The sequence below is a fragment of the Chelonia mydas genome, chromosome 1 (genome assembly GCF_015237465.2).
Source record: "Chelonia mydas isolate rCheMyd1 chromosome 1, rCheMyd1.pri.v2, whole genome shotgun sequence".
Lineage (NCBI taxonomy): Eukaryota > Metazoa > Chordata > Testudines > Cheloniidae > Chelonia > Chelonia mydas.
Window position 1 is genome coordinate 99,539,764 of NC_057849.1, and position 24,690 is coordinate 99,564,453.

The window sequence follows — 24,690 nt, forward strand, 5'->3', positions numbered from 1 at the left end:
TGGGATGGAAATTGTTGAAATCATGGTGGAATTCCTCAAGGGCTTCTTTGCCATGGGTCCAGATGATGAAGATGTCATCAATATAGTGCAAGTAGAGTAGGGGCATTAGGGGATGAGAGCTGAGGAAGCGTTGTTCTAAGTCAGCCATAAAAATGTTGGCATAGTGTGGGGCCAAGCGGGTACCCATAGCAGTGCCGCTGATTTGAAGGTATACATTGTCCCCAAATGTGAAATAGTTATGGGTGAGGACAAAGTCACAAAGTTCAGCCACCAGGTTTGCCGTGACATTATCAAGGATAGTGATCCTGATGGCTTGTAGTCCATCTTTGTGTGGAATGTTGGTGTAGAGGGCTTCAACATCCATAGTGGCCAGGATGGTGTTTTCAGGAAGATCACCGAGCTACGAAAGCTTATGCTCAAATAAATTGGTTAGTCTCTAAGGTGCCACAAGTACTCCTTTTCTTTTTGCGAATACAGACTAACATGGCTGCTACTCTGAAACCTGTCATTATGCAAGGCACTGCATTTAGCCGTATGGAGTGGAAATCTATGAAGTTTTGAAGTGAGCTGTAGCTCACGAAAGCTTATGCTCAAATAAATTGCTTAGTCTCTAAGGTGCCACAAGTACTCCTTTTCTTATTTTGAGGTCAGTTAGTCAATTCTTAATCCATTTAACGAGTGCTCTGCCGATACTGAATATTGCTAGAGAGACTGGCTGGGTTTTCCCTATCAGGTGTCTGCCCTTTTACTTTCTTTGTTTTTTTTGTTATTGCAGGATTTCAGATAACATTGTTCAGCCATTTCTGAGGACTAGGCTAGGGAAACATTAACATTTTGCCCATGTTAAAAAAAAACCCTCCTGGTGACCCTTTTTAGAGATGCTCTAGTGCCCCCCATGTTTTGGAGAAATTTGTCAGTGATGTAACTTTTTCTGCTTCTGTGAAGATCCACAGAAATTTGCCCAACTTACAAGTTTCTGAAAAATTGCAGTTTACACATGCTCAGTACAAACTTGTTAGAGGTCCACAGCTTAATTTTCCAAATACGCTATCTGCATTGGGTATACTCCAGCCTGGGAATACAGGCAGCTGAGAAGAACTTGCCCTGCAATTGCATTTCTAGGTTGCTATGGGCCAAGGCTTAGGCCTGATAGCAAGGAAACTGTCTCCCCTTGCTGGGCTCAAGCAGTGGGAAGGAGGAAGACACCTGAATTGTATGCAGTGAGGACAAGAGCTAGACATTGGAGGGCAGGAGTAGAAGATTGGGACAAGAAGGTCAAGGGGAGACTGGGAAGACGATGGTGGGGGAGACGAAATTAGGAGTGGGGATAGGGGGGACTGAGACAGGATGGGGGGCAGAGGAGACTGTGACTGGGAACCAGTGGGTAGTGGGGATATTGAGATCAGACAAGAAGCTGGAGGAGAGAGTGGGACTGGCTAGGCATGGAGACTGGGACTGGGAACTTGGGAAGGGAGACAGGTCTTATAAGAAGTCAGGTTCCAGAAGAACAGGGAAAGAACTGGGACTGGCTGGGCAAAGAGACTGGGACAAGGAGCCACATGGTGGTGGTGGGAGAGGCACTGGAGGAGGAGCCCTGAGGGGGAGGGTTAAGACCCAGTAGAGACAGGTAACATGAGTGTTGAGGTAACTGGAGGTTGCAGGGAGAGACAGATCAGACAAGGAACTGAGAGGGAGAACTGAGACCCTCTGGACAAGGAGACTGGGGACAATGAGCCAGAGAATGGATGGAGAAGGAGACTGAGAGCAGGGGAGAAGAGTGAGTGCTGATGGGGTGATTGGCACAGGGAGTCCCAAGTGGGGGAGACTAGGACTTGCTGCGAAGGAGACTGCGTATGGAATGAGAATCCTGAGGAATGGAGAATGGGACTGAGATGCTGAGCCAGGAGTGTGGAAGATACAGGACAGGAACAGGTTGGAAGGGATGGGGCAGAAAATATCAAGTTTTAGGAGAATTGACAGAAGGGTCTGTGTCCACTAGAGCACGCTCACCTCCAGAATCTGGACTGGAACCCAAGATTTCCATGTCTCAGCATTCTTCTGCTGTTGGTAAATATCACTGAAACCCACTGGCAAAGGGGGGTCATCATCCTATGACCCCATCATCCCCCTCTAGTGCTTGTCCATATAGAGGATGACAAACTACCACTGCCATCAGTGATTCCGTTAGCTCAAGTGGCAAAAGTCTGCATGTTGGATATAAGGGTTCTAACCTTGCTGATGACCCAGGTTGGTGTAACCATGAAACCATACAATGGAACTGATGTTTTTTTCAGTTTGCTTTTTTAAAAGCTAGGACATTACACACAACAAAACTATGTTAAATGAACTTTAAGGTAGGAAAGCCAGGTACTAAAAAGTTAGTAAATGCCAGATTTAGGAATCCCTGTGTAACCTTACTTTGTCCCTGTGGCAGGGTGCTGCTAGAGAGGCCTTAATCAGCTCCTGCCACTCCAGCCCCAAACAGGGGGATTGGATTGGGGCTGGGTAGATAGCCTGATGCTTGCTTGGTAACTGACCACACCTGCCAGCCTCATTAGCAGGAGCTATTAGGCTGGGAGGAAGTGGGAGCAAAGGGGGGTGGAGGCCGCGAGGTGAGGTGAGGCAAGACAAGACGAGACTCAGACTTAGACTCAGACTCAGAGGGAGGTGAGAGTCTCCTAGTCTGTTGCTGGCCAGGCCTGTGGTAGACCAACCTGTTGTAAAAAGCCTTTATATAGTTGGAAACTGGTGGTGCGGACTTGATCACAAATAAAGAACACAGGTGTTGCACCAGCCTGAAGTGTACCTGAGTCTCTGAGAAGAGGGGGAGAAGGGCCAAACTGGAGGGGCACGGCATAAGCCCCGTTACAGTCGCCCTTGTGCAAACATATTATGATACAGCCTTGAATTACATGATCCCAATGATATTTTCCCACAGGACCCGAGCCTCATCCAGTGCCCAGGATGGGTCTGCTCTGGGAATGAATCATGTTTGTATAGTGAAGAAGTGTCTGTAGGACCCCTACTTCATTTGTGGCAGAAGTTGGACGGTGTATAGTGAATGAGGCAGGGGACTGCAGGAAGAGAAAGGATGATCTCCAGGTTAAAGCAACTGAATGCTGCCCTCAATAACAGAATTGTTTTGTTGCCTCTGCCACTATGTTCTTTTCTGATGCCGGGAAAGTCACTTAAATCAAATTTTTCCATAAGTGGTCACTAACTGTATATTTCATTTTCTGGGTGCCCATTTTGCAGAAGTGCTGAGCGCTCACAGCTGCAACTGAAGTCAATGGGAGTTGTGCTTTCACCATATATTGTACTATATGATGCTAAGTACTCTGGAAAATCAGGTCCTAGACTCTGAGATGATGCACCTAAAATTAGTGGATACTTTTGGCCTTAGTTTCTCTGCATCTCAGTTTCTCATCTGTAAAATGCGGATAATTCTCTTATCTCACAAGGATATTGTGAAAATAAATTCATTCATATTTGTGTAGCACTCAGGTATTGTAGTGATGAACACAATAGAAAAGTTCACAAAGAAAATAATAATTCTGTCTTCAGAGCAGGATTTGACTGGTATGGAATAAACAAAGCCTGGGACCACCCACTGAATAACAAGGAGAAAACAAAATACTGAACAGCTGCTCACTGAGTGTGCATTGTCCATTCTTTGTACTGAATGAGGCATGGGTCTTCGAAAAAAGAAAAAACTATGTAATTAAAGCATGCCTCATAATGTGTACACACAACTTTAATTTTGGCATTTCCTAACTTTTCAGTGCTTGACTTTCTATTGTTAACAGTGTTCTCTTAATGTAGCTTTTTAAATGTAATACATATATTTACTGAACCAACAATAATACCTAGCATTTACATATCATTTTACATTTTCAGAGTTTGTTGTTCATACTAACTGATTAGACTCCCCAGTAACCTGATAGGTATGTAATATTATAAATACAAATACATGTAATTAAGAAAATAAGGAGGAAGATGCAGGTGATTTCCTAAAAGGAATGAGTTGCTAGGAATAATTTCTGGCCTGAATGTGCTACTCCCGGTCAGTGACTCACTGTCAGAAAATGCCCTGTGTCTCAATCTTTCCAGCTATTATAAGCAGAAAATTACTCCTGTGGGAATTCTGCACCACTGCACAATGCAGAATTTTGCAGAAAATTATGTGTGCACAGAATTTCCTTTTTTTCCCCACAGAAGTGGGCTGCAGAGATATTGACCGCCGCTAGGAGCCACTGGACCTGGCAGAGCCCAGCTCACAAACAGAAGACAAGGCCAGGGGGAGGGAACTGGAGGTTCCCAGCAGCTGCAGTTCCCAGCATGCCCTAAAGGAAGGAGGTGGTGGTGCACAGGAAACTCTGTGCAAGCCTGCTACCCAGCATCAGGCTGTTTCTCCCTCTGGATCCCTGGGATGTGGGGGGGTGGGTGGGGTGGGTAGAGGGTGTGAGTGTCTGGACTGGAGGATGTGGGGGCACAGCTGGGCTCTGGGTGTGTGTGTCTGGATTAGGGGGGCAACATAGCTGGGTTCTGGGGGGGGGGGTAGGGGATGTGAGTGCTGGGCTTGGGGGGTGGGGGCAGAGAAACAAGAACTGGGCTGTCGTAGGGGTTTCTTTAACTCTCTGCTCCTGGGGGAATTTTTGTGTGTGTCTGTATTGTTGCAGACATATTGCTGACAGGTATTTTGAAATAAATTACCAAAATAACTGAAACTGGTGTGATTATATAGTGTTATTTGTACATATAGTAAAATTGTATATACAGTAAAATTTGCAGAATTTTAAAATATTTTGCGTAGAATTTTTAATTTTTTGGTGCAGAATTCCTCCAGGAGCAGAAAATGAAAAAACAAAACCAAAAACCCAAAGAAACACATCCCACCCAAAACAGGCATGTGGATTTTCTAAAGGGTGATGCATTTTTATCTGGTATACAGGACATTTCTAGAGAATCAGTGACTTGTAAATTAGCTGGTCTGTTGCTTGCATCATTTCCTGGGATTCCATTCACCTTTTAATTAAAGACAGAAAAATATATTTTTTTCTATGCAATGATACAGAACCATTTTCATTACAGATATGCTCCCGATCAAAAACAACAATTACCCCACAATCTTTTTCTCCTTCTCACGATCGGTTTATAATGGAGAAACCAAAATGTCATTAAATTAAATACTCTGCTTTATCTTCTGTGATAAGAAAACCAATAATTCAGTATAATAGTGCACAGCCCCTATCAGCACTGAGCCTGGGATGCCATCACATTTACCTCAAGGGAAACTTTCCTCCTTGAGTCCTTTAATCGGTTGCACATCATTAATTTCAAAGCCACGTTTTTCATGGTTTTCACTGTAAATACTCCTTTAATCAGAAAACACCACCTATAGTATTAATTACTTTTGTGTAAAATGTGTGAAGGGAAGACTTTTAACATCACTGAGCAATCGTCTGTAAAAAAGGTTGTTTTAAACACAGAGAAACATTAAAAGCACGTACCACAGCCTTGTGACTAGTAGTAACATTTTCAAAAGCACCTTCGTGACTTAAAAGCCGAAGTCCTACTGCCTTTCAATGAGACTTATAACCTCAGAATTGCAATGCCTGTCAGGCGAGCCCGTTTCTACGCTACGAGCGAGGGGTGTGGTTCCCCTGTTCATGTACACCTACTCACGCTATTTCTCATGGAGCTAGCACACTACAAATCGCAGTGTAGCTGCACTATCCTGGGCAGCGGCAGTGGAGGCCCAGCTGAACCATGGTGAGTATGCACCCACCACTTTCAGGTGGGTTTGCACATGGCACAGCTCAGCCGTGCCTCTGCGGCCATCACCCATGTTACTGCAGCTATGCTGCTATTTATCTTTGTGCTAGCTCACGGAGTGCCAGCGTAAGTTTGTGTACACCGGCAGGGGAATCACATTCCTAGTTCATAGTGTAGACATAGCCTGAGCTGAGCAATGCCTGAACACCTTTAAAAACCAGGGCCTTACGCACCTTCGAAAATTTTCCTGTAAGACATTAGTAATGGGTGACTTGCTTCCTACACACCTAAGTCATTTTTATTGCAGGTCATTTTAGCTTATATGGTCTTCTGAGAGGCAAAATGCATAATCTGTTTTGCTCTACTGTATTACCAAGATGATCTGATGTAGGCCCCTATTCAGCAAGGTTTTTAAGTATATGAATAATCTTTAAGCTTATGAATACTCCTATTCAAGACCAGTTTTCAGATTTCCTAATGCCAGTAAAGAGTTCCCCTTGCAATGGCATATTGTCAAAAACAATTTAGTTCAATCTTGTGTGACAAAGTTTCTCCTCTACTTTGGTGGGTCTTGAGCTTATTGGCAGATTTGCTCGCCTTGGAGCTTCACGGCAGCGCTCAGTTTGGCCGTTTTTCTGAACCCACAGTTCAGGTCAACTCCTCCTGTGTCTGACCAGGAGTTGGGAGGTTTGGGGGGAAACCAGGCCTGCCCTCTACTCCGGGTTCCAGCCCAGGGCCCTGTGGAATGCAGCTGTCTAGAGTGCCTCCTGGAACAGCTGTGTGACAGCTACAACTTCCTGAGCTACTTCCCCATGGCCTCCTCCCAACACCTTCTTTATCCTCACCATAGGATCTTACTCCTGGTGTCTGATAATGCTTGTACTCCTCAGTCCTCCAACAGTCCGCATTCTCACTCTCAGCTCCTAGTGCCTCATGCTCCCAGCTTCTCACACGCACATCACAAACTGAAGTGAACTCCTTTTTAAAACCCAGGTGCCCTGATTAGCCTGCCTTAATTGATTCTAGCAGCTTCTTGATTGGCTGCAGGTGTTCTAATCAGCCTGTCTTAATTGTCTCCAGAAGGTTCCTGATTGTTCTGGAACCTTCCCTGTTACCTTACCCAGGGAAAAGGGACCTACTTAACCTGGGGCTAATATATCTGCCTTCTTTTACTCTCCTGTAGCCATCTGGCCCGACCCTGTCACACTTGCAACACATAGGTGAGGCAGAATATTGGATCATCAATAAGCAATGGTTATAGAAATCTGCTAAAGAACTTGAAGTATTTCTGTAATACTATTATTTGCAAGTGCCACAAAGTGATAGAGATGTCTCTGACAAAATCATTCTTGAAAAAAATTCAGGTACAAAGGAAGAACAGCCCATGAATCACCTTTGAGCCCACAGCCATCCTTAGGCCAGTTAACAGTTTGTAGTAAACGATCACATACAAAATAAACGCAACAAATGAATTACTTTAATCCCCAAAGCAAAAGAAGAGCAATCCATATGAAGAACATTAATAAGAGTTAATTTGGCACACCATCCCTAATTTAGGTTTTCAGTGTAAATAATCTAAGCACGTTAGTTAACCTTTTTTTTTAATATATGAAAGAGAATAATTCTACACTAACTTGTGACACACAGTATTTTTTCAGTATTTTAGAGCTGAAAAAAAAGGCCATTGATGAAATAGTTCTCCATTTCAGCCCTAATCCTGCAACAAGTTTTGTCACTGATCTCAATCGGAACAGGATTAGGCCCTTCATCTTAATAACTATTTAGTTAAATGGATGAACTTACCTGAAATGTGAACAAAAAGCCAATAATGATAGGTGAAATGAAGCCATTCTAAGATGAATATTATAAAATGTGCAATTATGTATACAAAATCCACATTTTTAGCAGGGGATGGTGGGCATGATTATTCTCTAATGCAAATATTTTCCAGCATGAAAAAAACAAAAAGGAACCCAAAAAACACTCTTACTTGTTTAAGCTTCTTTAGATCTTCATCAAGTTCCAAGTTGTCCAAAATAACAGCAACAAACAAGCTGAGCAGAATCTGCAAAACAATTAAAAGTATTTTTTAAAAAGTTTGATTTCCCTTAAGAAGCAATATTAAATACTGTGGGTGAAATCCTAACCATACTGAAATACATGGGAATTTTGCCATTGACTTCAATGGGGCTAGAATTTCACCCTTTGTATCTACTAGTTTTTTTATAGTTAGTATATTATATTTAGCTGTGTATACAATAGTTAAAATTACAATTTGAAGATTTTAGACTCCATGATCAATCCATTATTTATGTTTAATTAATATCCTTTGAAATGTACCTAGCAGGAAGAAATCACTTAACATTAATCGAAGTTATTATAACAAGAAACAAAGTGTAATCCTGAAGTAGCTCTTAGTAGGAGAAATACTACGAAACTACATTATGCAAGCTACCGCAACTTCCCTTGTGCTAAGCAGTGGAGGGTATGGGAGTATGTTTGTCTGTGAGCCAGGGGCCAGTGAAGCTCAAGGTATGACTGATGATAGCTGAGAAGGAGAAAGGTCAAGGGTGACTAGAGGGGAATGCACAGATTCAGCACATCCCCTCAGGTAGGCCCCAATCCTGCAAATACTTATGCATATTCTTAACTTTAGTACTGTGGGTAGCCCTATTGATTCAATAGGACTATTCATGGTAATAAAGTGAAGCACTCATTGTTTGCCACATCAGCGCCCAAGCCATAAAAGGAAGCTACTTCTCTCAGTTGAGAATCCTGAATGAAGGTATAAGCAGAACCACCATCTAACTGCTCTTGGGGTGAATTCCCTGGCAGTACAAAATGCCTTGCAGAAGTGACTTCAGCACTTGAAAGTCTGTCTGCATTCCTACGCACCTAAACATCATAGACTTTCAATGCCACTTAGGCTCCTTGGTCCCTACAATATTTTAAAAAATGGGATTTATGCCTATAAGTCACTGAGGCACTTTTGAAAACTTGGGTCATACAGAGGACCATGAAATATAAACAACATATTGGACAAATAATTTCTGAAAAATGTCAATCTTCAGAAAAAGAATGTTCTTATTGTTACGTATTTGCTTGGACAATATTTAGGAGATTTCCTGCACCTGCTGTGAAGAGCATATTTAATAGGCTACATAATTAAACGCTACTTCATCTATTAGTGGTAACAGATTTCAGTCCTGAGGTTGCTGTGTTAAATGTTAAAGTGGCCTTTAAAATGCTAAAGCAAGGCAGAATTCAGATACAATACCTCTTCACTAGCATGAAACACTCTAATCATTAATAATTATGAGTGAGAATTTGTCCATCATTCTGTCAGAATTTTATGGTATAGTAGTTTTTCTTTGAACAACCTGCATAGTCTATTATACTGTAACACATAAGGCCTGACCATAACAGGTAAGAAACTATTTATATTGGCATTTACTACTTACTGTTTACATTGAAGAGACACACAGTAACTATTAAATAGATCGCAAGTTAGTACCTCATTATGTCATATATATCTATATATCTATATATCTATATATCTGTATAAACACACACACAATCAAGACACACAAGACTTTCATCATTCTCTTTCACTTCAACATAAACCTTAGAGCACTTAACACAAAACAACAGTTAAACCCAAACTTATTATTTGTTTAACCTCCTCAGTTCCCATCAGGATTAACAGTATTCACTTCCAAAATAATTTCTGTTCTTCAAGCCTCAACTTTTTCTCAGCTTCTGTTGAGAAACCTATTCATTTATTTCCAGCTCTCTACGGTCTTCTTTGCCAAATACATACAATTATCACTCCTCCGTGCTCTGGCTCCTGAAAGTTATCATTTACCTCTACATTTAATTGCTTTATTTTTTAGCCACTTATTGTTTATTCTTAGACATCTTCTTGTTTGTTTTGGTAGCAACCTGACTCTTTCCACATCTCTTCACTGATCACACATTCATTTTTCTCCTACGTTCTCCCTCTTCATTTTTCAATGTTGTTATTTCTATTTTCATTTTCTTTTGTCTCCATATAACTTTGTTCTACTATGATTTCTTTCCCCTTCCATAGTCTGAGAAGACCCGAGACCTGAAATGTCAACTTTAACCATGTGTTCTCCCTGCTACTCAGATGCACTTCATTAATTGCAGGGACACTGTATGGTATAATTCATATAGGGACCAGGCAACTCAAAATTCTCCTTGCAGTTTCCTTTATACTCTTCCATTGTGTGCGGGAGCAGCAGGAGTGTAATATGTGTGTGCCCATACAACCCCACATACCATGGAAGAAACCAACGGACTGGTATGTACAGGGGTATTTCCAGAACATGGCTGGGGATGAGAGGCAGGGAGGCAGCACAGCACTTGGGAGACTGATTCTCTTGAAATGGAGATATTAGACAAGGAATGATGTGGCCCACTGGGCCAAGAATATCCCTTGCACTGTCAGAGAAAGGGGAGCGTGAGATTTCCCCATACCCTCCGATCAACTTTACAACATGTGTTTCCAAGTCCAGGATTATTTTCCCAGTTCCTCTTTCCATCTTGCCATTCCCCTTTCCAGGAGCTTGAAATGGGGCTGCAGTAACCTCTGTGGCCCTTGTACAGAGGAGGGGAAGTGAGGAATTCATATACACAAGCTGCTCTAGCCACCAAACAAGCAGTGATTTCTGATGGCAGAGCAGGAGTCATCCCCCACTCCCCATCAGGCCTGATCCTGTTCAGGGTCAGCTGGTTTGGTAATGATCTGGATAAGTAGCTGTAAGAGAATCAGATGCCCCTTACTGGCACCTGTTATTGGATCAGGATTTTGGCCCATATGAAAGGACTCAGCTTCTTGGTATGGTGCAGGTGAAATTCTATAATCAGTAAAGCAAACAACAGAAAACTGGGTGTATGTACATAGGTAAACATAGAGTAAGTCAGATAATAAAATCGATACTGTAGACAAGGTAGGAAGGTTCTGAAAGTCAGAGAAAGGAATGGAGGAAGGGAAAATAGGAATAAGAATATTCTTATTTTTAAAACAAAATATATGATGAACCATGGGAATATACCATGGGAAACTAGTGGTAAATGCATCTATAATTTAGTCTTAGGGACTGATGGAAACTAAGGTGATCATGGATTGGATTGTGGTGTTTTCTGTGGTCAGCATCTGAAAAACAGTACCAAGGCCTTAACTTATCTAGAGTTTTTGCAGAACTGCTTTTCCTTCTGCTCTCTACCTAGATAGACATAACCTTGCCCATTTGCAGCACACCAGGAAAGATGTCTTTAGATATACAGTAACTCCTCACTTAAAGTCGTCCCAGTTAACATTGTTTTGTTGTTACGTTGCTGATCAATTAGGGAACATGCTCGTTTAAAGTTGTGCAATGCTCCCTTATAACGTTTGGCAGCCGCCTGCTTTGTCCACTGCTTGCAGAAAGAGCAGCCCGTTGCAGCTAGCTGGTGGGGGCTTGGAACCAGGGTGGACCGGCAGCCGCCCCTATCAGCTCCCCGCTCCCCTAAGTTCCCTGTGCGGCACCTGCCCAGCAGGCTACCAATTGCCAGCAGTTCAGCTGTCCCTCCCCACACTGCCATGTGCTGCTCCTGCCCTCTGCCTTGGAGCTTCTCCTCGAGCCTCCTGCTTGCTGGGGGCGGGGGGAGAGGGAAGAGGAGGGCTAATGTCAGGGTGTCCCCCACCCCCTTGCTCCTGCTCCCCACTTACTCCATCTCCATAGAGCAGGGGGACACAGAACAGGGCTCAGGACGGAGGGAGTTTCCTGGCAGCAGCTGTGGTCTCAGCTTGCTGATTAACTTAACAAGGCAGTGTACTTAAGAGTGGGTCAGTGTACTTAAAAGGGAAATGCGCATCTCTCTCTCTCTCACAACATACACGGTGTGTGTCTCTGTCTCTGTCTGCCGTGCTGTCTCCCCTCCCTCCATTCCTCCTGCCTTGTAGAGTGTGAAGCTACTTTAACAACGAGTTAACCCTTGAGGGCTCAGCCAATTGCTAGTTCATCATTTAGCACTAAGGCATTCCCTGGGAAATATCCCACCCTCTGACTTCACCACCTCAGACAAGCTTCATTGCTGTGTACAGTATTAAATTGTTTGTTTAAAACTTACATTCTGTGTCTGTGTGTGTGTGTGTATAGTCTTTTGTCTGGCCAAAAAAATATTTCCCTGGAACCTAACCCCCCCTATTTACATTAATTCTTATGGGGAAACTGGATTCACTTAACATTGTTTCTCTTAAAGTCGCATTTTTCAGGAACATAACTACAACGTTAAGTGAGGAGTTACTGTAATCCAAACTTTCATACAGATCCAGGAGTTGCTCTATTAATTTTTATTGTTTTATTAGTTAATAGGCTGCATCACATATTTCCCATGTGTTCATTTCTGCATCTATCATAGAAAAAGCATTGTACTGATTTCTAATTAACAATTTGTACCATGAGGCTTTAAACTTATTTTCTTCAGTTTAATTACAGCTGTGAAAGGAATGCAATGAAACTGAAGAGGGCATCTCTGCATGATAAATAGCCCTTGTTTCACTCTGTGATCATTTGAACTATGAGGGCCCATGGTAGTCAACAGTTATAGTATTATGTTACAGTGGGACTTAGGTGTTATCCAGAAAACTTCACACCAGACCAAGGTTGGCCACCATGTACCACAAAGATTAAGGCTAGGTTTCATGATACATCAAAGAATTAATCCCATGTCCCTTCATGAAAAGTTAAGAATGAGCACGACAATAAGATGTAGCTAGCTGAGTAAAATACACAAGACAAGAAATATTCAGCAATTTGCAGCAAAGGAAAGCACTGAAAATTTGCAGGTCAAAACTTACCAGAGTAGCAAAAAGATGATAAAGTATAAAGTAAATAGCAACTACAGGTGCCCACATATGTCCTACAGCATTAAGAGTCTGATCCATGACATCCACCCATCCTTCCTGTGTAAGGATCTGGAACATTGACATGAATGCCTACAGGAGAAAAGAATCACAAGTATATTATAGCTGCACGCACTGCATTAAAATAATTCTATGGACAACCATCAAAGTTGTATGGAGTAGATTTGACAAAGCAGAAAATCCAGTTATTATCTTGATAAACAAAGGCGTGGATTTCAAATCTGTGAATGAGGATTACACACAATTTTCAGTGCAGAGGCAGACACAAATAGTCCAATATTTGACTGAACTGTAACAGTTTACAACTGTAAACACACTCTCAACTTTCTTAGTCAACATGAAGCTTGATATCCTCCATAGTTGATGAAATATAAAGACTTTGATGGGTTTGAGGATCAGTCAAGATATTGTTTCCAGGGGTTTATTGCTCTGTCAGTTTATGAGTAGGTCAGTTTATTTTAAGTACTGTTTTCACATTCTAAATATGAAGCAAAACACTGGATCTTTATGCCTGTAATAAAGCTGTATGATTAAATGTTTTCATAAAGTGATAAAAGTTACATTCATGGCTCTTGCCTGGCAAACCATTACAGGCACTTTGAAAACACAATAAAAACTGTGGCCCTTGTCCTTCAAGCTGTTACATGCAAGCTGATCTCCAAAACTGTGCAAAGCCCTATTGACTTTTTACTTAGCACTTTTGGTACAGATTTTTCAATGGCACTTCTAAAGTTAAGAGGCACTCAGAACCAGAGGTCAAACGCCTCATTAACTAAGGGTGAAATGGTACATACCACGTAAGCGGTACAGCTGGTCAGAAAATGGAACACATTTTTCATTGACAATGTTTGAAATTTTTCGGCCAGCGGTCATTAGGAGCTTGATAGTATATGAGGAACCCAGTTTATTTACAGATTTGTATGTTAAAACTCAAAACTTAAGCTGGACCCATGCACCATTAAAGACAACCATTAAATAGAGCAATGCAGCAGGTTAGGCAGATCCCATCTGCTGCCATTTTCTTCATAACATGCAGGCCAAGGATCTACTTGATCAGCACACCAAAGTACAGTAGAGTTCATTGCAGTCTATACTCAGTGCTGGAGATATGTGTTATGATTTTCAGGTCACAGTCAGGCAATAACCTCAGAAAAATCAAGACAACCTGGGTCCTAAATGTCACCTCACAACCTAAATTCAGTGCTTGGTCATGGACCCAGGCCTCCCGCTGTCAGCCCCTGTTTGTTAATATGGAGAGCAGGATAATGGATAATGGAGGCTTGGATAAACGGGATTCATTCTACTGTATATGTTTTTATTTTTTCATAAAATGTAAAAACTAAAGATTCTCTGTAAAAATGCAAATTCTGTGTTTTCCCATGTTTTTCCATGGCAAATGGATTTCTAGGATCCCTTCTAATGACCTATATCGGACCTGGGGATCACCAGGAAGGATGGAGAGCCTTAACCATGCCCTATTTATCCTGGTCAGCTCTATGCCACCAGCAGCTCCCCTCCACTGAGTTAATCTTCCCATGGCTAACTAAGTCAGGTGCAGGGCAGCTTTATGCTGGTGGTGCAGGACAAAGAGACCACAGCATAGATCAGAATCTGTCCGAATATGTGAGAAAATTCTTTAGCTGGTAGCTCTTTCTGGTGTCCTACTATTTTGTTCAGCACAGGAAAAGACAAATTACCACGGATACAATTCAAGAGAAAATGTTTTGGTTATGATTGCAGCAAGCACTGTATGTTTTTCAACCAATACCATAGGAGCGCCACAGACAGAAGCAAAGACTGGTCAAGTACTATGCTCCTGTAAACGAAGTTTAATTAATGTATCTAAAAAAATCTCCTGATCTTGAGAGTTCGAATCTTTGGCTGTGACCAAACTGTCTATTAAACTGTTTCTTTTCCTTTTTCACTTTTGTCTTATATCAAGACTGACTTTCTTTCCAGGTAAGCAGCAATGGTCTAAGGTGAGATTTTAGTGAAGTATAGAACAAAAAACAAAGTATGCGAGAAACTGAAATGAGAAGCTCACGATGTCGCTTGCCATTACGGTTGCTCGATTCAACAGCTTGTTGTGATGTAGAGATATTTAATCTATGTTCATTGTGCCTAGCCAGCACAGGCAATAGTACTCACAAAGCATTTCTTGTTGGATTCCTTGAGAACCACCACCAGAAAAGCCCTTCACACAAATGTAATCAACCCATGTTCCTGCAGAATGGTGTTTCATAAATGCAAGTTGAAATATTGTGGGATTTTTATGTCCTTGAAGGAGCAGCAAGTTAAAACACAGTGCTATGCTCAAACCTAATGGCAAAAATGGTAATTGTGGTGTTGTGGTGTTCCATGTTTGACACTCAGTGACTTCCATATCAACACTGCTGAGTTTTTTAAGTAAAGTAATTTCTCGAACTGACAGCTCTGCCAACTCAACATGGGTTCTGAGAGTCAGGCTGAGATTTTTCTTCTCTGTACCTCATGACTAGTAATAAAGGTTTCACAGCTCAAATGTCTTCAGATTATGTCCTCAGACACCTCTACATTCCTACTGCCCTCAGGGAGCTTGTGCAGATTCAGCTGACTGAAATCCAGCTAAATTTCTCATTTCTGTTACAGTTCTGCAGTGCTAATTGGAGTAAGAAGTAGTAAACACATGGTTGTGTCACTAGAGTAAGCACATACAACTCTGAATAAAACTATTAAACCTATCTGTTAAGTAAGATGGTGCCAGTTTTACACAGTCACTTTTCAGAGTTGAATCACACACCAAGCAAGCCTTCAGGGCTGGTTCAAACTGAAAGTCCCAACTTCCTATGAGAAGCAAAGCAGGGGAGCACCTGGGATAAATCAGAGTTTTCGGATGAGAAAGACCCCACCAACAATGGATGCATTTAAGTGGCAGGTTGCAACGTTATCAATAAACATGACCAACAGGGCTTAATTTGTGGGAGGATGGCTAACTTATATCCAGAAACCAGGAAACAGGGAGGACAGCTGTCCACAAACAAGAGTCTGTAAACCAATTAAAGGATCCAGCCCATCTGTCAGAATCTTAGCCACTGGAATGAAGGTGCAAACAGGAGTGCATGTCGCATTAATTTAGATGGAATATATGGGCCCAAAGAGTCAAAGGTTTTAACATAACCCAGTCGCTGACCAACATTTAACAGTTTAAACAAGGTTCAGGGTTTGCTATACAGAGACCTCAGCCTGCTCAGTAACATGGCAAACATACCATTAAAAATCATTTTAACTTTTTAACAGAATACTTGGAAAAATAGGTAAAGTATTAAATAGGGCTTTAATTTTAATAATATCCCTTGTTCCCTTTCCTTTAGCTGGACAGAGTTTTTAGAAGGAAAAACCCACTTGTCTGACAGTCTTTTAAGATGGTAATAACTGTCCTTTTTGGGAAATGAAGAAGTTAGTTGAGATGGGCTGCAGCTGTCATTGTTGCTGTTGTTAAAGTCTGATTTTATTTCCTAAAAGACAAAACAAGATAAGCATACACCAGACAGAACAGAAAAGAATAGTAAAGATAGAAAATGCAGCTTCTGTCTCTGGCTTTAACTCTCACTCGCAAGCTTGCTGTTGAAAAAACATAGGCACAGGACATGGTTTTATCAGCCAGTCTGAGACCTGGCAAACTTGCACCAGCGCTGGGCTGTTTAGGGCATTTCATTTAGCTGCCTCTCTGGTCATAGGCTGACTGTAGTGATAGAGAGTATGCAGTCTTGGCCAGCTAAGCCAGACTTTTATTAGACAGAAAGAAAAAAAAGAGGGAGAGAGAGAGAAAAGAGTTAAAAATAAGATTGGGAAGAAAACAGGACATGTTGGGGTAGCGGGAGGGAGACAAAGTCTCACATCTCAGATAGTGGTTCAGATTTAGCTGGAGCCAGTGGAGGTAGTGATGACATGGGTTCCCTCTCTCTTGCCTGGTCTGGTAGGACATCTCTCAGGATTAGGACGCAGGTCCAGTATCTGAGGAGATGGTGTGGGTTGCTGCCATGATGGTGGCTTTTTGTGGGGACTGCAGAAGGGAATGATGGATGGAACAATCCCCTCCCTCATTATTTTGTACACCAATTAGGCCTAATTTCCAACATGCTAATTTTGGTTTACTGATTTCTGATCCCCTACTGTTCTGTTTATCAGGAATAACCTTAATACAGTCATTGAATTATATTAGGAGGCCTTTTTGTTTGTACTAATTCAGTTTGTCTCTCTTTTGCAACTTTTCGCATCAACATTTATTATGACACTTTATGAGCTTTCACTTACTTTTTACAGCTGAGCTTACACTTTGGACAAATACATAGGCCTAGTTATCAGCCGCAGTATCAAGCTGGCAACCTCCACCCAGGAGGGGCCTTTTATTGACAGGGAGTGGGTGGATGAACTAGTCAAGCTGTTCAGCCTCCTCTGAGATAACCAGTGGTATAAGAGGGGGAAGGAAGACAATGGCCAAACCTCTGCCCAGTGTCACCTTCCCCCTGCCCACTGCTATTTGGAACTGGGAGGGTTAAGTATCTCTACCACTGCCCCCTGATCTTCTCAGGATGCAGCAGAGCCAGACTTATGGGTGGGTGATGTGGGCAACTGTCCAGGGTGCCGCCCTGGTCAGGGGGCACCATGGTTAAGAGGGTGCCAGTGCCCAGTCAGGGTCAGAGGCTTGCGCCCACTGGCCAGGCTCCGCTCTCAATTTGTGGGGCTTGTTGGCCCGAGCAGCGTCCCAGATTGGCAGAGGGGGCAGGTGGGTTGGGTTGGCTTCCAGCTGGGGGAGAAGCTGAAGATACGGGGGGTGTTGTTGCAATTTGCAGGTTGGGAAGGTCTGCTCTGGGGGTGAGCTGCAGGAACCCCAGTGGGCCCGTGGGAGTGCCCTGCAGGGCGGGCTGGGGCCAGGGCTGTGCCATGTGCTGGTTTGTGCTGGGAAGGATGCGAGGAGAGCACCAGGAGGAGAGCTGCTTCTGCCTGGCGTCTGACTCCCTGCACTCACCCTGGGCTGCCTGGTGCAGCTCGCCTGCCAATGTAGCTGTTCAGCAGCCCCAAATGGCCTTGGAGCAGGGGAGGACAGGGTGTGCCCAGGTTAGTAGCGAGCGCTCCTAGGGGTATATAGCGGCATCTGAAATTGGAAGATGTTGAGGAGCAGAGTCAGTGGGGATCCCTAGGTAGGATCAGGGAAATACACGCAGTGCCGGGTGTGTGCTGTGCTGTGTTTCAGTTTGTGCCTTGCAGCGCTGCCATCCCCCTAGTGCTTCATACGGTTGCCAGTCTGGCATTCTCGCTGCTGGTGCCAGAGGCTCAGGGGCTACACTGAGCCAGTGCTGAGCGTACGGGCTGCCTGTACCATTTGCAGCAGTCTCTGCTGTAGATGCACACAGTCCCTACTGTAACTTAAAAGCTTCCCCAGTAAACTCAACGTGTGTGATCGTACTGTGTATCTGTACTTAAAACCAAAGAAAGGGCACCAAAATACAAGTTCTCCCAGGGTGCCATTTTCCCTAAAGCTGGCCTGGGACACAGAGGTGGCTATGTTCTACTAATCTGATATGGCCACCCCACCCCACTGAAGCAAAAAGTGAGGGATACTACATTAAAGCTATTCTCATTTACTTCTGGCTCACAACCTCTGTGTGTGTGACTAATGATTGTTGAACCAGTTTATCCTTTATTAATTATATCTGAATTACTTAATATTATTTAATCTCTTTTTTAATGGGAAACTTCAATTTTAATTATTTGCTTCAAGGTATATAGATATCTTTAATATATGACTGCACTTTTTCTCTGTAAAATCTACATAAATTTATTTTTTAAGTTGAAAAGTACCCTTTCAATGTGATGAAAACTTAGCCTTCCATTTAAAATTGTAATATATAATGTGGTTAGTTCTAATGGTATCCTTTAAATAAATTTAAATCTTTCCTCATATTATTAAAGTTCCCTATATTGGAAAAACATTAGTTTAAAGAAAATAATATGGCAGTGAATAATGATTTTGTGTTTTGTACCCAGCAATCTTCCTTTCAGAAAAAGATATTTTTAGTTGAAAGGTACATTTCTAACCATTTATGTTAAAATGAAATGCAACTATCTAGCTGACAGAACTAACAGCTGTGAAAATGAGACTTAGAGATTTATGCAAATGGAGGACTTCGGAATTAATTCATGTTATGGAAAAGACTGTCAGTTTCTATGAGTCTTTATGCCCCATTACTTAATTAGCTGTTTTGATGATGGCCGTCAAACTGCATTTGTATGAAGTGGAAGATCTGCAAATAGGGCATGTTATATGAAATGTGTGAGTCAAAGTGACAATTCTGATTTTTTTGTCCATCCATTAAACAGATAATGCCCCACAAATGACTATAGATAAAGGGGGGGAAATGTGTAGTTTTACAAAATCTAAGGTTCACTTACAGAGCACTTGTTCAATAAGTATGCTTGTATGCAAAGTATCATGGGCCAAATCCTATTGGCCTTCCTCATGAGCAGTCCCACTAAAATCTAAAATGAGGATTTAGGACCACTGTTGTATAAATGCTTGCTCTCTCTCCCCTACCACTCCCCTCTTCCACCCCGCTACATACCCAAGAAGAATTCAGTAACATACCATGATAAGAAAGGTCAGCCTGTAAAAACACCTCAATAGGTATTACATAGTAATGGCTCTAAAGAGTAAACAATTCATCATTTAAGAACTAACACAAACATTTTTTTTCTGATTGTGTGGAACTAATGTGTCTCTAGCTGAGCCTCTTTCAGCCTCAGCCCCAGGAGTGAAATCCTGATCATACTAAAGTCAATGGATGTTTTGCCATTGACTTCAGTGGGGACAGGATTTGACCATGGGTTTCTATGTTATTTTGGACCCATTTTTAAATTCTGATCCTCTTTTCACTCACACTGGAGCAGCTAATGTTTGTCCCCAAGATTCAGAGAAATGCAGTCTGCTTTCAGAGGTGTAGGTAACTATGAAACTGCAATGATCCCTTCTATTTTCTGTGTAGTTCACCTTGAAATTTCTAAGCAGTCTTAGCAGAGCTGTTCAAAGGCACAAATGGAGGTTCGGTATCTAACTTATTTATATCTTTCAACATCTCTCGCTCTCTGTACCTATAGTTCAGCTGCCCTTTTTTTTCTCTCTAGGGCTCATACAGGCTGAGAAGACAGAAATGGTGTTTTTTCTTTCTTCATGTCTTAATTTGTTGTTCTCTTAAAGCAAATCAAGGTAATTGTGACAGAGTATCTATTTGGATACAATAACAACACTTCCCAGCAGTGGTTTGTTTTTCAGTGTAGTGTCTGGCCTTTCACTTAATTTAGACTTAAAAAATATTGCTCAAATGGAATATTTTGATCACTGTATAGTGTGTAAACCAAGGCACAATATAGCTCAATAATGCTATTCAAGACACTGTAGAATACTTTGCTATTTTATTCATTTGGGGAGATGGTTCCTAAAAATACAAAGAAGATGGATCTGTTAATAGCAGTAAAGTAAACATCTGTATTTTGTGCACTTAGTATAGACATAAAGACGAAGTCAGGCCATCTGAGAAGCAGCACTGATCAAAAGAACACTGAAATTTGTAACCAGAGCAACACTGACCTTGTGCTTATTGACTGTTCAGACAACCATATAAAAACATGCAATTTATAGGTATTAGTGAAAGAAGGAGGCCTATTGTTTCCAAAACCCATACTGTGCTTCATTGTAGGATATTTATGGTTAAGGGCGGATTTTATTTTTAGTCTACTGTTTCAGTGTCAAAGGGACTTTAGTGTTAAGGTTCAAAATTTACCCTACATTGTCATTCTTTTTGTAAGTGTAACAGTCCTCAGCATTTCAGGAACTGCAAAAACCCACCATATCAATTGTGCCTGCCATTTCAGATTAATTCTTGCATCAGGGCAAGCCCCTATAAATCTACAATAACACACTCTGCATATATGAACCCAACGTCATGCTTGCCCTCTCTGATAGTAAAGCTATTTTTGCAAGCATGATTTGAAAATAATACATTCCAGAACCTTTAAACAGAATAATTTTATAATGTTATGTGCACTTGTATGTATGTTTGCCGCAAGACTGATTCTGTAGTCATTCAGTTGAAGAATCTTACGGAAATCAATGAGATTACTATGTTAATGGTAGTCCCCCAACCTTTGTCAGAGGGAGACACTTTAAAGAGACATTGACAGGTCAAATTTCACCCCAAATTCAATTTTCTTAACAGTAAATTTTCATTCATTACATCAGAGGTCCCAAAGCAGTAGAACTACAAAAGGAAAACACACATTACCGATTATATTTCCTAAACCCTTATGCTTTAGTGAATTTGTATACAGTAAAAGAATAATATTCAGAAAAAGACTAACTGAAGACTATTAAGTCAAACTATCATATGAGATGTATTTTAAAACATTTTAATTTGATTTCCACTGATACTCTGCTATTGGTAATCCATCTTATATTCAATTGAGAATTCAAGCAGAAAAATATTAAATTCATATTTTTCTGTCTTTTAGCATCTCAATAATCCATTAATGGGAATATCCTCTTTTCCTTTGGACAGTATATTTCAGTACCTACATACCTTTGCCAAAAATGAATATGTTAATAAAATAAATGTGGGTAAAAATGCCCACATTAATGTAAAAGTTTACTAATAGCATGGTAGGGCTTGAGAATGTTTGTTTAAACTTGATCTTTCACAGATCAATACGTCAGTTAAAATCTGCAAGTTGCTGTGAGGATCTCTTACCTTGATTATGTAACTATAATTCTCTTAGGGATTTTCACTGACATTTTCGTAGTTCAAAACTTAAACACATGCTAGAAATCAAGTGCACAGAAGTTTCAGACTTTCAATTTATTATCAAAGGTTCTCCTAAAACTATACATTGGAGTTGACAGTACAGTATAACTCGTGGCATTATCACTGCAATTAGGCAGAAGCCTGATTATTTTTTTTTATACACTTGCCTCATAGCGTTCTGTTTTCTCTCCCTTCTCCAGTGTTTGAAAATGAAACCTAATTACATTTGCAATGACCCTACTAACTCTTTTTCTAGCCAGGCTTTCTAGAATTGGAATTGTAGCATAACATTTCTTCCCTTAGCATATCTATTTTTTGTCTCACTTTTGGTGGCTAACATCCCAGACATGTAATAAAGGAGATCATTAGAAATTGTTGCTTAACTATTTTGTTTGTTAAATGCATGACTCTTGAGGCTGCCTTATTCATTCCTATTTAATTGTTCCAATCAATGCACTTTCACTAAAACAGATATACTATGAAACCAATATAGGATGATTGAAAGCAATAAAGTGTCAATGGAACCAATCCATGTATACTCAGTCTAATATAGTATTAAAGAAATGGCAGTATTTTCATTCAAAACAGTGTGTTTCACTAACTATATTAACTACAATTTCCACTGAATTTCAGAGTTTCATTCTGATTTCATGTCATGCCCACAGTATCCATTTATTTATGCCCAAAAGGTGGATGCATACTTTTGCAATGCAGGCAGGTTTTACAACCTTGCCTAAAATACACATTCTTGTGCATATCAAGAGCAACCATTTTTCTAATACCAAAGGTACATATAGGCTTGAAAGTATTAGCTATTTATTGGTAAATATCAGTAATCGTCGATTTTACTGCATACATAAACTGGCAAAAATACTTCCATTGATAATCAAATTCTGCGGATAGGCAAAGTAAGAAAAATGCTGCTGAAGAACTTACTAGAGTTTGAATTAAGGATATATACTGTGTATATTTTGACATGTGATGCTGACAATTTGTTTTTTTAATGGTTATAAAGATTTAACTTTTTGAGCCTCAACGTCTACCGCCATTAATTATTGCTTGCCCCTCCCCCATAATTTCCCACAACTGTTAAAATTTTAAATAGATTAAAATTTTAAAAATGCTTAAAAATCAAAATTAATATCTGTAACTATTATAAGTCATTAACATTGATTTCTGCCAAGCCTAGTTATATATCATGTCCAAGTGGAATATTCCACACGTATACACTATTCCACACATGCATACTCTCTCCATTGTATCTTTGACCATTGTCAGACCCATACTTTTTGCTGTGCCATTATATCTACATCTGTACACCCTAGACTTCCTTCAGCAATAGACAAACACACAAAACAGCCCAACTCAAACTTCTCTTTACTATTGTGGGTCTGCAGGAAAACAGAACCACACAGCAAAGACCACACTGTTATTTGATCTTCTATAAGGTAATAAGCTTTCATCGTGATGAAAACTAGATTAGACAGAAAGATAGACCTGTAATAAGATAACTAGTGAAGTGGTCAATCCTTCTTATACTTACCCTTGGAAAAGTTGTAAATCTGTCCAGTTCTTCCACAAAGCAGAACATCTGTAAACTAATTGCTGACATTACAATTAAAAGGCTGGCAGTGAATACAACCAAGCTCCCAAGTTTTTTTCCAGGTCCAAATATCTTATACACAAAATCCTCCAAAGCAGGAGAAATCTTTATAAGTCGAACTACCCTAAGCACCTGCAAAGAGAGAGGAAAAGATAAAATACAATTACAATCATATTAGTTTGTCTGATTATATTATCCATCAATTTTAATAGATTCACAGATTTTAAGGCCAGAGGGGGCCTTTATGATCATGTATCTAATTTGACCTGCATACACAGGCTAAAGAACCTCACCCAACAATTTCTGTATGAAGACCATAACTTCTGTTTGAGCCATAATATACCTTTTTAAAAGACAAGCAGTCTTGATTGAAAGATAAGAAGTGATCAAGAATCCACTACACCTCTAGTTAAATTGTTCCAATGGTTAATCTATGCGCCCTGTTAAAAATATATCTTATTCCTAGTCTGAAATTAATCTAGGATGATGCAGCATTTTTATTGAAGTTTCCTCCTATTGCTCAGAGCCATGCGTTTGATAAAAAAATTATACTCTTTTTAGCTCATTGCTTCCCTTGGTATTTTTCTCTTTCTATATGAATAGCCTTGATCCACAATCTTTTACAATTCCAGTGTACCAATAAAAAAAAAAACAACCATGTGGCTCTTAAGAGAATGTATTTGTAACACTGAACACTGGGCTATATATTCATGCAGAGAGCATGCACCTGTATCCCCACAGATAGTTTGCCCATACAATGACCTAAGAGGAAGTTAACCCTGAATCTCAATGCAAAGAGTTGCATGAGGTACTATAAAATATAAATCATTAAATGTTTCATTAGCTAACATGCATGATTGTTAATACTACATTCAATGAGAGACCTTCCAGTGACATAGTTTCTCAACATGGGGAGAATATCACCAGTATGCTGGTGATACACAGCTGTCTCATTATTAATTATTATTATTATTGGTACCATACAGAATCCTAGTAATGGACCAGCACGCCATTGTGCTAGGTGCAATACGAACACACAATAAAAAGAGAGTCCCTGCCCCAAACAGCTTGCGATCTAAACAAATACATGTCTCTCATGCCCCATGGTCCCCATACATTCTGCACATCTCCGTCACGGAATGACACTACCAGCTGGATGTATCACAGCTGCCTTGTCCCCAGTATGGGGTAAATAGAAGTCTTGCTTCTGGACACAAGCTGATGTTATGAGGAAGTTCTCTCTTCCTTTAGTGAGCTAGGTTAAGAATCCTGGAGTGACTGTATCATTTCCATGGTAAACCATGTGTTGTTTGCATGAGGGTCTAATGTGTTTTTTCTGTTGTGTAATTTGCATAGGCTACTGCTACCCACTTATTTATTTTGTAACAGGAACACACGCTCCCATAACTGGTGTTTTATTACCGCTGCTTAGGAGGGCTTCTCTATAGCTTGCAACTTGTTCAGAATTCAGCACCACATTTGCTCACGGATTTAAGATGCTGTGATCATATTAGGCGCAACCTGTGTACTTTATATTGGCAGCCCGG

The 24,690-nt window shown here is 40.8% G+C and overlaps 1 protein-coding gene across 1 annotated transcript in view; it reads right to left on the reverse strand.

Moving 5' to 3' along the window:
• NALCN (sodium leak channel, non-selective) overlaps positions 1-24,690 on the reverse strand; it is a 345,337-nt gene that overhangs the window by 103,810 nt on the left and 216,837 nt on the right. Inside the window, exons 13-15 of the mRNA XM_037896440.2 lie at positions 23,084-23,275; positions 12,641-12,778; positions 7,766-7,840 (exon numbers count right to left, since the gene is read on the reverse strand). Coding sequence (XP_037752368.1) covers positions 7,766-7,840; positions 12,641-12,778; positions 23,084-23,275 — 405 coding nt within the window. The remainder of the gene's footprint in view (positions 1-7,765; positions 7,841-12,640; positions 12,779-23,083; positions 23,276-24,690) is intronic.